The sequence below is a fragment of the Diabrotica virgifera genome, chromosome 3 (genome assembly GCF_917563875.1).
Source record: "Diabrotica virgifera virgifera chromosome 3, PGI_DIABVI_V3a".
NCBI classification, from domain to species: domain Eukaryota; kingdom Metazoa; phylum Arthropoda; class Insecta; order Coleoptera; family Chrysomelidae; genus Diabrotica; species Diabrotica virgifera.
This window is the reverse complement of record NC_065445.1, coordinates 68,961,592-68,975,544: the sequence shown is the minus strand read 5'-3', so window position 1 is coordinate 68,975,544 and position 13,953 is coordinate 68,961,592. Positions and strand designations below refer to the sequence as shown.

At 34.4% G+C, this 13,953-nt stretch overlaps 1 protein-coding gene across 1 annotated transcript in view; it reads right to left on the bottom strand.

The window, feature by feature from the left end:
- The window catches only part of LOC126881116 (cytochrome P450 4C1-like), a 75,370-nt gene that overhangs the window by 26,992 nt on the left and 34,425 nt on the right, over positions 1-13,953 (bottom strand). The window contains exons 4-5 of the mRNA XM_050645170.1: positions 6,972-7,157; positions 1,752-1,818 (exon numbers count right to left, since the gene is read on the bottom strand). Of these exons, the coding sequence (XP_050501127.1) occupies positions 1,752-1,818; positions 6,972-7,157 (253 nt within the window). The remainder of the gene's footprint in view (positions 1-1,751; positions 1,819-6,971; positions 7,158-13,953) is intronic.

Here is a 13,953-nt window from a genome sequence, read left to right as displayed (position 1 = left end):
TCGTGGACATTAACAGAGAGGCAGAAGAGCAGACTACAAGCGACGGAAATGAAGTACCTAAGAAGAGCGAGAGGAATCACAAGACTTGACAGGGTAAGAAATGAGCAGATAAGGGAGGAACTGGAGGTGGAATCAATCTTAGAATTCATAGAAAAAAGACAAATCAGCTGGTGGGGACATTTACAAAGACTAGATGATAGAAGACCGGTAAAAATGATTTGGGAAGCGAAAGTAAATATCAAGAGGAAGAGAAGAAGACCAAGAGAAACATGGGAACAAGCTATTGGAAAAGTTCTACAAAAGAGAGGCAAATCCTGGAAAGAAGCAAAAGTATTGGCACAAAATAGAAGTCAGTGGCGTAAATTTGTACACAATATCTAAGTTATTATTGTAATCCCGACACCAATAGGTAGAAGGGGATTTGATTATATATATATATATATATATATATATATATATAAAATCTTGTTAATCTATATATATATATCTCGATGTTACCTATTTGAATAGTGTGCTAGTTTCTTCTGCTAAGCAGAACGCACTGAAGATGATCTGATTTAGATTGAAAATGTTTTGCAATCCATTTGGATGACATTTTAATAGTTTTTAATAAACTTTATATACCATTATACAAACGAAGTTTTTTACTTCTGTATGATTTTTTAATTATGATATAGAGCCAGCTACTGGGATATTCCCATTGATTTTGTTAATAATTATATCCTTGGTTTAAATTAAAACTTGTAGCGATATTTGAAAAATACTTTTCCTTATTTAAGTGAACATATTATATCATCGCTAACCCCATTGGTAAAATTCGACATGCAGATGACAGCACGCAATTTGGTCTATCACTGAATACACTGTCTGGAATAATTGGGGGATTTATCGAGTAGCTCTGTGTGTAGAACACTTTCCCAGTATTAGTAGTGTGGTCGGTATAAGATATCTTCAGGATTCGACGATACAGCCACATTTCAAAAGCCTCAATATTCTTGCAGGTAACGTCTGTGAGAGTCCACGACTCAACTCCGTACAACAGTATAGGAAAGAATAACTAATACACCAAGTATACCAAAATCAGATCAACGAGTTTCAATACGTATCAGAAAGGATCGTAACAACAAAAAAGATAAGAATGAAGAAGGAAGCCCTGAACATCCTCAGAGTATACTGCACAGAAAATAACAAGCCTTAAGGGAAACGGAACAAAATGCAAAATTTTGACGCATGTCAAAATGTTCAATGCGTTTTAAATGCATTAATTTTTTTCGAATCCTGAGAAAATTAATAAATATTTTTGAAAAATTTAAACGCAGAATGAAAGATTACATTATTACCGAGGACAGAAAGTCCCTGAAAACTTCTATAATGTTTATTTTAATAAGTTACAGGGGTGAAAATAAAAAAAAATTAGCGTGATTTTTAGTTGCAAATATTTCATTCAAAAGAAACTTTTTATTTATTCTAAGGGACTTTCAGCCCTAGGTAATAAAGTCTTTCATAAAAGTATGTCATTCTGCGTTTAAATTTGTCAAAAATACTTATTAGTTTTCTCAGGATTCGAAAAAAATGAATACATATGTACATTTAAAAGATTGAAAATTTTGACAAGCGTCAAAATTTTGCATTTTGCTCCGTTCCCCTTAAACAAACATGACATGTTGACATGTTATGATGAATTACTGGTAGAAGACCAAGGGTCATGGAAAAGGGGAAGATTATAAAGTAATTAACAAATATGAACTTACCTGTCTGTCCATTTAGTAAAATCTGCATCAGTAGTTTGTGCATTAACTTTAATACCCATTGCAGTTTCTATAACAAATTCATATTGTTTATAATTATTTATTTATAACAAGCAATTGGACTTCGTAAGTCCTACGAGTTTACTCATTTTAAGTAATTGTTGCCAAACTTCCGGTAATAACTTTTTAACTGGACATGACATCAAAACCAAAACTAAACTAAAACAAAGCTAAGAAGACTTAAGACTGCGGCCGGAAGACTTCAGTGATTTACAGTGAACCATTGATGGGTGGTGTCTGCGTCAATCCTTTCTTCTTACATTATATTTACTTATTATTCTATGTATTTGTTAAGTCATCAGATCGAATACGGAATATTTGAGAATAGGAGAGGAAACCGAAGATCCGGAGTTGGTCCGGAATCCGGAAGAAGTCTAAGAAAATGTAAGGAATATAGATATTTAGGAAGCATAATATCAGAAAAAGGAACTACAAAAAGAGACATACAGCATAAGATACAGCAAGGAAGGAAAGCAACTCGTATTTTAAATGGTCTACTATGGTCTAACAAGGTGAAGCTGAACACAAAATTAACAATCTACAGAACAATTGTGGAACATATGGGTAACTAACTTATGGGGCAGAGTGTTGGCAACTCACAGGAAGGAAAGAAAAAATATAGAAGCAGCGGAAATAGATTACTTACGTAGAGCATGCAGGGTATCTAGATTACGACACGTACCAAATGAGGAAATAAAACGACGGACAAAGGGTGTATATTCCTTCTTCTTCTTCTTCTTGTGCCACTCCTATCGGAGATTAGAAATCATCAAGGCTACCCTGACCTTGTTTACAGCTGACCTAAAAAGTTCATTAGTGGTGCAGCCAAACCACTCTCTCAAATTCCGCAACCATGACATTTTTCTACGGCCTGGATTCCGTTTTCCTTCTATTTTTCCTTGCATTATATTTTGAAGTAATGCGTATTTATGACCTCTCATCAGGTGACCCAAATACTCGAGTTTTCTTCGTTTTATCGTTAACAAAATTGCTGGGTCCCTTTCTATCCTTCGTATTACTTCAAGGTTTGTGATTCTTTCAACCCAACTTATCTTCAGCATTCGACGGTAGCACTACATCTCGAAACTTTCAATATTTTTTATGTTGTTCTGTTTGAGAGTCCAGGCCTCTACACCGTATAACAGCGTGTTAAATACGTAACCTCTTTGCATTCTTAATCGTAGAAGGATGCTTATATCTCTGTTGCAGAAGAATTTTCTCATCTTTATGAAGGTGGCCCTGGCAATTTCGATACGTCTTTTTATTTCATTGTTTTGGTCTCCAGTTTCGTTTATTAAAGTTCCCAAGTATTTGTAACTTGATACTTTTTCAATTTAAATGCCGTTTATACTAATATGTGCTGGTTGTGTCATGATTTTACTGAAGACCATATACTTGGTTTTTTTGATATTAATGTTTATGCCATAATTGTTGCAAGCAATATTTATGTTTTTAAGTAATCGTTGTAATTCTTCTACTGTTCTTGCAACTAGTACAGTGTCGTCCGCGTATCGAATATTATTTACAACCTCTACATTGATTGCGATTCCTTCATTTGCTTGCAAAAGGGCTTCCTGACAGATGCTTTCACTATATATTAAATAGCAGTAGCGCAGTAATGACAAAATGTACCCCTGTCGTACTCCTCTACGTATTTCTATTGCTTTTGATATCTCATTTTCTATTTTGATGTTAGCTTTCTGATTCCAATATAAGTTGAGAATTATTCGCAGATCTTTATTATCTACGTCTTTTCTTTCAAGAATGTCTCTTAGCCTATCGTGGCGTACTCTGTCAAACTCTGTGTATATTCCACGGTTGACCAAATAGAAACAAAGAAATTGCTATGGTATGATCATGCTATGAGAATTCCAGAGTCAGAGGAAAGATGGCCAAAAAAAGAATTAAATTACACACCCATAAATAGAAGAAGAAGAGGAAGGCCTACATAAACATGGAAGAAAGGTATAGAACAGTCTATGGCAGATAGAGATATAGAAAAAAACGAATGGGTGGGTAGAAAACGATGGCGAGCGAAATGTGGGATGCGGAGAAGATCGTAGGAACCCCACTGCTTATATTTGTTAAGTATCTCACTCCCTATCAATCCCTTTCTGCTTAACGCTTGTAGAGCAATTATAATTTATACATCCACAATACATTTTTACTGATTTAAGTACTTATGCATGTTTGGATTCCAAGGACAGGCCGACATAGGTCATGCCAGTCAAATTCGACTTCGAAACACCATATGAAGTGGTCATAAAAAACCACCAAATGAGTGAAGAAGTTGAACCGAAACTGGAAGAAGGTTCACTTGTATTGTACACGGATGGATCTCAGATAGATGACAGGGTAGGAGTGGGAGTTACTGGGTCCAATTTCCAGGCTATCTAAATCTCTTGAAAACGCCCCAACTATATATGTATGTTTCAGGCAGAAATACATGCTATAAACATTAATGCCCAAGAATGTCATCCGAAACACTCGTAGGGCAAAAGTCTTTAAAATGTATAAACATTTTCAATTTCTTTGCAACACGAAAATGCAGCAGCTGCATAATAATCTAGTTAAATCGGAGAGTGCAGGAAGCGTCTATACCGGTTTCGGAGGATTTTTCCTCCTCATCAGTAGTCCCATATCCTCTTCTCTCCGATTTCCCCAGGTATCACACTTTGGGCCTTTCCGAATTGCAAAAAACGAAAAACCTTTTATCACGCTGAGCAGATGGGTTGTAAATTATTTAAAATTCTGTCATCTTAATTTCCTCGGCATCCTGTATGATTTATAATTTTTGAAAATCTGGTGGTATGGGAACGATATTTATTGTCGTTTTCTGTGCTACTTCGATTGATAACTTATTTTGTTTTTCGGTAGATGGCTCCAGTTCATCCGCGGTATTTCGTTCTTTGCAATTCGGAAAGGCCCAAAGTGTGATACCTGGGAAAATCGGAGATAAGAGGATATGGGACTACTGATGAGGAGGAAAAAAACCTCCGAAACCGGTATAAACGCTTCCTGCACTCTCCGATTTAACTAGAGTATTATGCAGCTGCTGCATTTTCGTGTTGTAAAGAAATTGAAAATGTTTATACATTTTAAATCATTTACTCTTTTGTTGAGTACTAAGGAATCTTTCTTGTTGGTACTTTTACCACGCTGAGCAGATGGGTTGTGAATTATTTAAAATTCTCTCATCTTAATTTCCTCGGCATCCTGTATGATTTATAATTTTTGAAAATCTCGGGAGGTTGTAGCCAAAGAAAGTATTCCACCTGTTGTCAATCTGGTGATATGGGAACGATATTTATTGTCGTTTTCTCGATTGATAAGTTATCGATTGATAACTTATTTTGTCAAAAGTCTTTATTTTATCAAAAAGCCAAGCTACCTTAAAGGCTCTAAAGTCATTTACTTGTGAGTCAAAGTAAGTTTGGGACTGTAAACAATCCCTCAAGATTAAGAAGCTGGCGGAACGCAACAAAGTAACTTTGATGTGGGTGCCAGGTCACAAGGAAATTGCAGGAAATGAGGAAGCTGATAGCCTCGCAAAAGAAGGGGATAATATCCCTATCCAAGGTCCAGAACTCTTCTGTGGACTATCGAGAGCCACATCAGAGTGGAACTCCGGACCTGGGAACTCAAGGAATTACAACTATAGTGGTCTAACGCATCAGGACAAAGGCAAGCAAAAAGGCTCATAAAAGTGTCGCCTACTGCAAAAAACCGCCTTCTCGAAATGAGTAAAAAGATATAAAAATAGTCACTGGCCTTCTCACTGGTAACTGCTCTCTGAGATATCATCTCAAAAAAATGGGCAAATCAGGTAGTGAGAACCGTCGTTTTTGTGACAACGAAAAAGAAATGGCAGAATATATATACTATGCAACTGCGTAGCACTGTTCTGCAACCGACCAAAATTCCTAGAAGAGGTCACTGTAGCGCCCTCTGACATAGGGAACAAGTCACCTAGGAAGCTTATCATCAACTGCATCAGAAGTACTACTGGCGGGCGGGCATGTTTTCGACGCTAAAGTACCTGAGGGTCTTAAAAGTACCCGTGTTTTGGACGCTGCCAGAAAGTAAAGTTAGGACCGAAGGGTTGGGTCTTCCTCCTGCGGGTCTTTTAAATTTAGCGGCCAAATCATGCACATCCAACGGGTTGTATAAATTCCACTGATGTAGAGTAAGAGGTAGAATAGGATTTATTCGGTGAGACATTCTGTATAGTAACATCTGATGACATATTGATAATTTATTTACGGTACTACCGAAACTAATTACTTTCGTTTCCCGCAAAAAACAAACTGGTAAGGGTGCCGTTTTCATCTTATGCAAGCTTGGTATCGTAATATCGACAGTTGTGGCTTAATTCGGGAATATAAATTGGCAGACAGTGAAATATCTAAATGGCTGAAATATATTTTTGGGCTGCCATTTTTACCTCCCTGAGAAGTCGAAGAATCTTTCATATATGATTTTATGGCTATTCAACCAAAGGATGCAAAAATTGAAAAGTTTTCCGACTACTTATTGGACAACTACATTGGCGACCACGCAACATTTCCACCGGAGATGTGGGCTGCGATGAGTGAGAGTTTAGAATTAACAACTAATGCTTGTGAATCGTTCCACTCGCGTTTTAATGATAATTTTTACCATGTTCATCCAAATATTTTCCATTTTATTGATGTTTTAAAAAATTTTCAAACTGAAACTTACATTAAAATTAATAGTGTCCATGAAAGTAATACTTAAAGATCCAAAGAGTAGAAAAAAATTATGTTCGTTAGAGATAGGATACATGAGTATCAAACTAACTGTATCGATCGATACCATTTCGTAAAATGTATGTCGTATTTATTTCAAAGTGACAAATAAACCTTATCAAGCTTAATCTCTAGAATTTTATTACCTGACTTTCCATTTACATTTCAATTAGACCCAGCGTCCAAATCATGTATGCAGAAACAGGTAATTTTATTTTTTAGCGTCGAATTTTAAATTTAGCGTCCAAATCATGCACACCCCTACTGGCATCCTAGACTCTAACTAAATTAAGGTTATTAAGGTATGCACAAAACATCTCTAAGGAGAGGCTGCATGGCCTAACGACCTCAGATAATCTAATATAATCTACTTATGCATGTTCGTTAATCTTACCACAAATAATATCCAGAGTACATTTAGAAATAACGTTAAATACGTCAAATTCGCCTTTTCCCGCGTAGTTATCTAAAATATCGGTCAAAACCTCTCCTTGTTCCGAAAATACTTGTACAAAAGTGTCCAGAATTTGTGGGTTGAATGTCGGCGTTATCATTTTTCGATGGATTTTCCATGACCAAACTGAAAAATATAAAAAATAGTTTAACTTGTTAATATCTTAGAAGCATAAATATGAACAAAACTTTCTCTAATATCTGGTATTGAGAGATATAAACTACAGCCAACTGACTAGCTCTTAGGCGTACCTGCTTATAGATGTAAAGTTTTAAATAATGTTCTTTACTAATTCATATTTAGACCAGGGCGGATCTGTAAAAATATTAGTACATTTGGACGTTGAGAGGTGACTCAAATTTTTTTTGCAGAAATTGCTTGAAAATAAATCAAATAATAATATTTGAGTTATCCTCCCTTTCAAAAAGGTCCGGAACATTGTTTAAATAATCAAAATGTCAAAAAATTAAGGAAAAATTCGATTTTTTTCTTGGTTTTTTGATTATAACTTTAAAAGTATTCATTTCCGAGAAAAGTTGTACTGACATAAAAGTTGCGTAATTAAATTTCCTATAATATAGAATTAGTTAAAAATTTAAGAAATACTCACAATTGTTGCAAAATAGCAATAATTTTGAAAAAAAAACATACAAAAACAAGTATTCGCATTTTACGTTTTTCAACCATTTATGCTACACTTAGGACCTTCATATTTCACCTTGAAAAATTTTATGATACAGTAAAACAATACTGTAAATTTCATTAAGATCGGTTCAATAGATTTTGCAAAATAAATTTTTCAATCCAGCTTTCGTAAAAAAAATTCATTTTTTCAAAATGTTACAGGACTGAAAATAAAGCAGATAGCAAGTTGAAAATTTTTTTGCACATAGAAGTGTACTGTACCATTCATTTGCAATTTTGCAAAACTAAAATCGCTTAACACCACGGCGTCAGGAATTTTTTTAAATAAGCATTAATTATTGGTGCTACGCGCAGGACAGCGGATAGGTTGCTCTGATTGGGCATTTCAGTGACCTTTTATAATGATTGATACATTTTAATTTTTATGACATTTTGATATAAATAAATAAATTTGTTTATTGCAAAATAAAAACACATACTCTATCCTTTGAAATAACACTTTTATTAGCAACAACTTTCTTTGTTCATATATTTTAACTTAAATAATAAAAGTTTATTATTTTTAAACATATTCAATTGTTTAAACAATATTTCACAAACAATAATAAAATTAGTTTGATTTTTGTGGAATTAAAATATTAAAATACAACAAAATATAGAGTAAGAAAGTAATATATTAGATAAAGATTAGAAGAAATTTTGGTGGAAATCAACCTGTGTGAATCGAACACAGCTGTCCTGCGCGTAGCACCAAAAATTATTGTTTATTTCAAAAATTTTCTGACGCCGTGGTAATTAATCGATTTTAATTTTTAAAATTGCAAATGAAAGGTAGAGTACATTTCTATAAGCAAAAAAAAATTCAACTTGCTATCTGCTTTACTTTCAGTCCTGTAACATTTTGAAAAAATGAATTTTTTTTGCGAAAGCTGTATTGCAAAATTTATTTTGCAAAATCTATTGAACCGATCTGAATGAAATTTACAGTATTGTTTTACTGTATCATAAAGTTTTTCAGGGAGAAATATGAAGCTCCTAAGTGTAGCATAAATGGTTGAAAAACGTAAAATGCGAATACTTGTTTTTGTATGGTTTTTTCGCAATTATTGCTATTTTGCAACTAGGGTTACTATTTTTTAAATTTTTAACCAATTCTATATTGTAGTAAATTGAATTACGCAACTTTTATGTCAGTACAACTTTTCTCGGAAATGAATACTTTTAAAGTTATAATCAAAAAACAAAGAAAAAAATCGAATTTTTCCTTAAATTTTTGACATTTTGATTATTTAAACAATGTTCCGGACCTTTTTGAGAGGGAGGATAACTCAAATATTATTATTTGATTTATTTTCAAGCAATTTCTGCAAAAAAATTTGAGTCACCTCTCAACGTCCATCTCAAAACAGATTCGCCCTGGACTAATTACTGCTGAACTAAATAATAAACTGATCACATATTCCATGATAAAAGTGCCAAACTTTACTTCTACTTTTTTGTGTCCGGAAAACTATCGTTTCTGAGCCCAGTATTGGGATGTGGCCAAATCAAGTTAGTTGGCCGCCAGAGTGGGGAGGCTAGAAGAGGTTCCATGTTCTGTATTAATCCTCATGTTACACTTGTCGCACGGGTAGCGGGTAGGAACTCCTTTGGAGTCCCTTGGATTATATTGGATAGTCCAATCAGGGAAAGTGAATCTGTTTAATCTACTTTATTTAATGGGTTACAAGTCAAACAATCATAGTACTGAGGAAACTTATATTTTTGTAAAACTTATTAAACATCTTACATACAATAAATCATACAAGTGACGCAAGTGACAACCATGTTGACTGGCTTGAAGTTAGCCATGTCATGTCTAGCACGCAGACTTGCTACGCTGCTACACAGCTATTCTTTTTCTCATCATCATCTTTCAGTGCGTCACAGTTTTTCGATTTCTTTCTAACGCATTAAATTGTATGTGACAGAAAAAAAGGCACGTCGGTGATTACATTTCGTCGGTGACATTTATAACATTTATTCTAGTTATTCTAATTGTCGATAGATGGCGCCATAATAAAAAAAATAATTTTTTTTAATTAGATAATAATATTACAAATATAATCTGTATAATTTATAAGACTATTATACAAATCAAAGAAAATACCATTTTATAAATGCAAGAAACTCATTTGATTTGTTTTTATTCCAAATTGAAAATAAAATGTGACAATTGTCAGATTTAACTAAAATGTCATGTTAGAATAAATGTCATAAATGTGTATTATCACGGACTTACCCTTTTTCCTATCATTTGTTACGCACTGAAAAATGCTCATGAAAAGGACAATATATATATTAAACACCTTCCCCCTAAGATCGATATCTATACGGGGTCTTTATATTACGACCAACTTTGGTCTTATAACTGCTAGAAGTCTCAATATTTGGGTTGACGTTATGACTCAATGTAGGTACTGATTTTACATTTAGGCTTGGGCAACTAATGGTTTTATTAACACTATCATTTTCGTTAATGTGAGTGGTATCTTTATAAACACTTTGTGACTGAATATCAGGGTACAACTCAGGTTCTAAAATGAGTTCTTTTTCAAGCGTTGTGGTGCATGAATGTTTCATTTGGTGTGAATTCCGTCTAATAATTTTATTGTTACCTTCTTTTTTCACCCAATATGATCTAGGTTCATTGGCCTTTTCTAACACAATTGCTTTACTCCAATAATTATCTTTTGAACTTCTTATTACTACCCTATCTCCCTTTCTAAACTCTACTGGTTTTCTTCTTGCTGTCTTATCGTAACGTACTTGTAATTTCTCTTTTTCTTTGCATAAATTCTTATATACTTGTTTCTGGATTGTAGGTTCTAATTTATTAGCTGTAGTTGGTAATTGTCCTCTCAGGATCCTGCTCTGTAAAATTTGAGCTAAAGATGCATCAATATTTATTATGCAGGTATTATTATATTCCATCACCAAATCTCTAAAATCATTATTTTCCTCATTACTCTTTCTTAAAATTTGCTTGCCTATATTGACTGCTTTTTCTGCAAGTCCATTACTCTGGTGGTAATGTGGAGTGCATGTCATAATTGTTATGTCTTTTTCTCTATAATAATTTTTACATTTTACCGAAGTAAATGGTAGATTATCTGCAATTAAAATTTCTGGATATCCAAATCTACTAAAAGTATCTTGAAATGAATTGATTACTGAACTGGAGGTTTTATCTTTTAATATTGAAATGTCCAACCAATGCGAAAAATAGTCTACAATTACTAAATATGCTTTTGAACCATACTCTAAAATGTCTGTACCAACTTTATTGAATCTTAGTCTGGGAATGTCATGAGGCATCATTGGTTCTTTAAAATTATTTGGTCTGTATTTCTCACATATCCTGCATTTTTTTATATAGTTTGTCACATCATCATTAAGTCCTGGCCAATAATATATACTCCTGGCTTTGTTTATAATTTTGCTGACTCCTATATGGCCTTTGTGAAGCAATTTTATCATGTCAAGCCTAAGTTTTCTCGGAATAATTATTTTGTCATCAATGAATGCGATGCCAGCTTCAAAATACAGTGAATCTCTTATACCATAGTACTTTTTACACACTTGAGGAACATTTTTTTCTTTTGGCCACCCATTGTAATAAAAATCAAAAATTACTGCCAATGCCTCATCGTGGCTAGTAGCTAGTCTTAACTCAGATTGCTTTTCCTGGCTCATAGGTAAATGCTTACTCACTGAGTGGACCATTTCAAACATTTCTGGGTCATGTGTCTCTACATTTAAACTGGACCTAGATAGCATATCAGCAAAATGTATGTCTTTCCCAGGAACAAAATATACATTTAATCTATACTTGAGAAGTTTAAGCCTTAAACGTTGGAGTCTAACTGATCCAATTTTGGAAATTGGCTTCTTCATAATGGAGATTATAGGTTTGTGATCTGATTGAACATCAACATCAAAATTATAAATAAAATTGTGAAATTTTTGAGTAGCATAATAAATTGCCAATAGTTCCTTCTCGGTCTGACTATAATTTATCTCACTATCATTCATATTTCGTGATGCACAAGCTACTAATTTTAAAATTGAATCATATTTCTGGATCAATTTCATTATAATTACATGTTCGAATCAAATGTCTACAACTAGTAAGAAACTGCTCAAACGACTCTCCTTCTTTCTGGACCCTCATGATAAAATTGTATCTTTCAAATGATTCATTCATCCTTGGATTAACATACTTATCGATTAGTGATATCATCAAATCATACTTGTTATTTTCGGCTTCTGGGATCTCGAATGTGGACATAATTTTGGCAGACTCAGCCCCAATTATATTTCTTAAAATTGACATTTTCATTTTATCTGCTGACTGGTCTTGTCCCGTTGCTAGTAAATAATCTTCGAAACTAGTCTTCCAGAACTTCCATTCGCTTGCAGCATTTTGATCCTGCAGGTCAAAATCTGGTGGTAATTTTACATTTATTCCCTTCATTGCCATTGTAGGTTATGTATGGTACCTCGTGTACAAGTTGCTATAAACTTAGCTTTTCGACTGTAAACTGTAACCCAGCTAGCTGTTTGACTGCGCCATGTTTAATCTACTTTATTTAATGGGTTACAAGTCAAACAATCATAGTACTGAGGAAACTTATATTTTTGTAAAACTTAATAAACATCTTACATACAATAAATCATACAAGTGACGCAAGTGACAACCATGTTGACTGGCTTGAAGTTAGCCATGTCATGTCTAGCACGCAGCCCCTTGCTACGCTGCTATACAGCTATATATATTAAACAGAATCAATCCCTGCCCTCCGCAGATTCCAGGAGCTTTTTGACCCGGGAAGTTAGCACCTGCTAAGAGTCCCTTGGCCAGGGTCACGGATGAAGTACAGAACGGCATCCAAGGCGACGAAGAATACTTTCGGTACGGCGAAGATGGCGGATCTTGGCAGAATGGCAACCCTTGATTTTAGGGATAGTATAAGATCACAATCCTAAAAGCGTCTGACTCGGAGCGGGCGGCTTTAAACAGCGTCGGTAGTCACAATGAGCGGCTGAATTAAAAACTCGCCAACCCGCCTTGCCAGCCTGGTGTTTTAAGGCAAATACCTCTCAACAAGATGTCAGATTTTAAAACAAAATCGGATGTAGCCCAAGTGAGTATAACGAGAGGTCGAAAATCTTACACACTGATTTACCAGTCTGTCCCAAGAATTCTGGGGGAAGGGGGGTTGGGGGTAAAAAACTGACGACGCGAAAGACGAAAAAACCTTTAACACTCTTTATCTTGTACTACAATGCCAGATATTATCTGAAGAAAAAGTCACCGAAATAGAAATCGAGATGTCAAAAATAAATTGGGATATCATTAGAGTCAGCAAGGCGACATGGAGAAAACCTGTCAACACTAAAATCATGGCAGATATTTTACAGTATAGGTAGTGAAACCGAATCAATCGGGGGAGTAGGTTTCTTTATACACAAAAGATTTGTAGATAAGAAAGTAATTACAAAAAGCATATCCACAAGAGTAGCATATTTAATCGTAAAGCTAAATAGAAGGTATAAAACAAAGATTATTCAGGTATACGCTCCAACAACAGATCATCCGGATGAGCAGATTGAAGACTTCTACGATGATATCTCAACGGCAATGAAAGAAACACCAACACACTACACGATTATATGCAGCGACTTTAACGCAAAGATTGGTCTAAAGCAGGATGAACAGGAAACAGGACTAGGTAAATTTGGATCCAAAGGCAGAAACGAGAGTGGACAAACACTAATAAAATTTCTATTACAACAAAATCTATACCAGATGAATAGTTTCTTCTCTTAAAAAGACCAGAGAAGATGGACGTGGAAAAGCCCAGATGGCAGCACCAGAAACGAGATAGACTACATAATCAGTGACAATAAATATATATTCAACGATGTCACAGTGCTTATGGGTCATTCAACGAATATACGACTCTCTTTTATTATCTCGACAACGAATATTTTACTGTTCAACATAAGAAGTACGAAAGTAAATGGCTCTAATAATTATTCCAATAAACAACAATGTAATTTTCAATTCATTTTCGTTCTTCATATTTTGCACAGTAATATTTGGTAATATATTCGTTGTCGAGATTCGTGGAATGACATATAATAGATTTACCTCAGGCAGCGATTATAGAATGGTATAAGAGCCAAAGTAAAATTAGACTTAATAAATACCAAGACAATATCAATAATAACC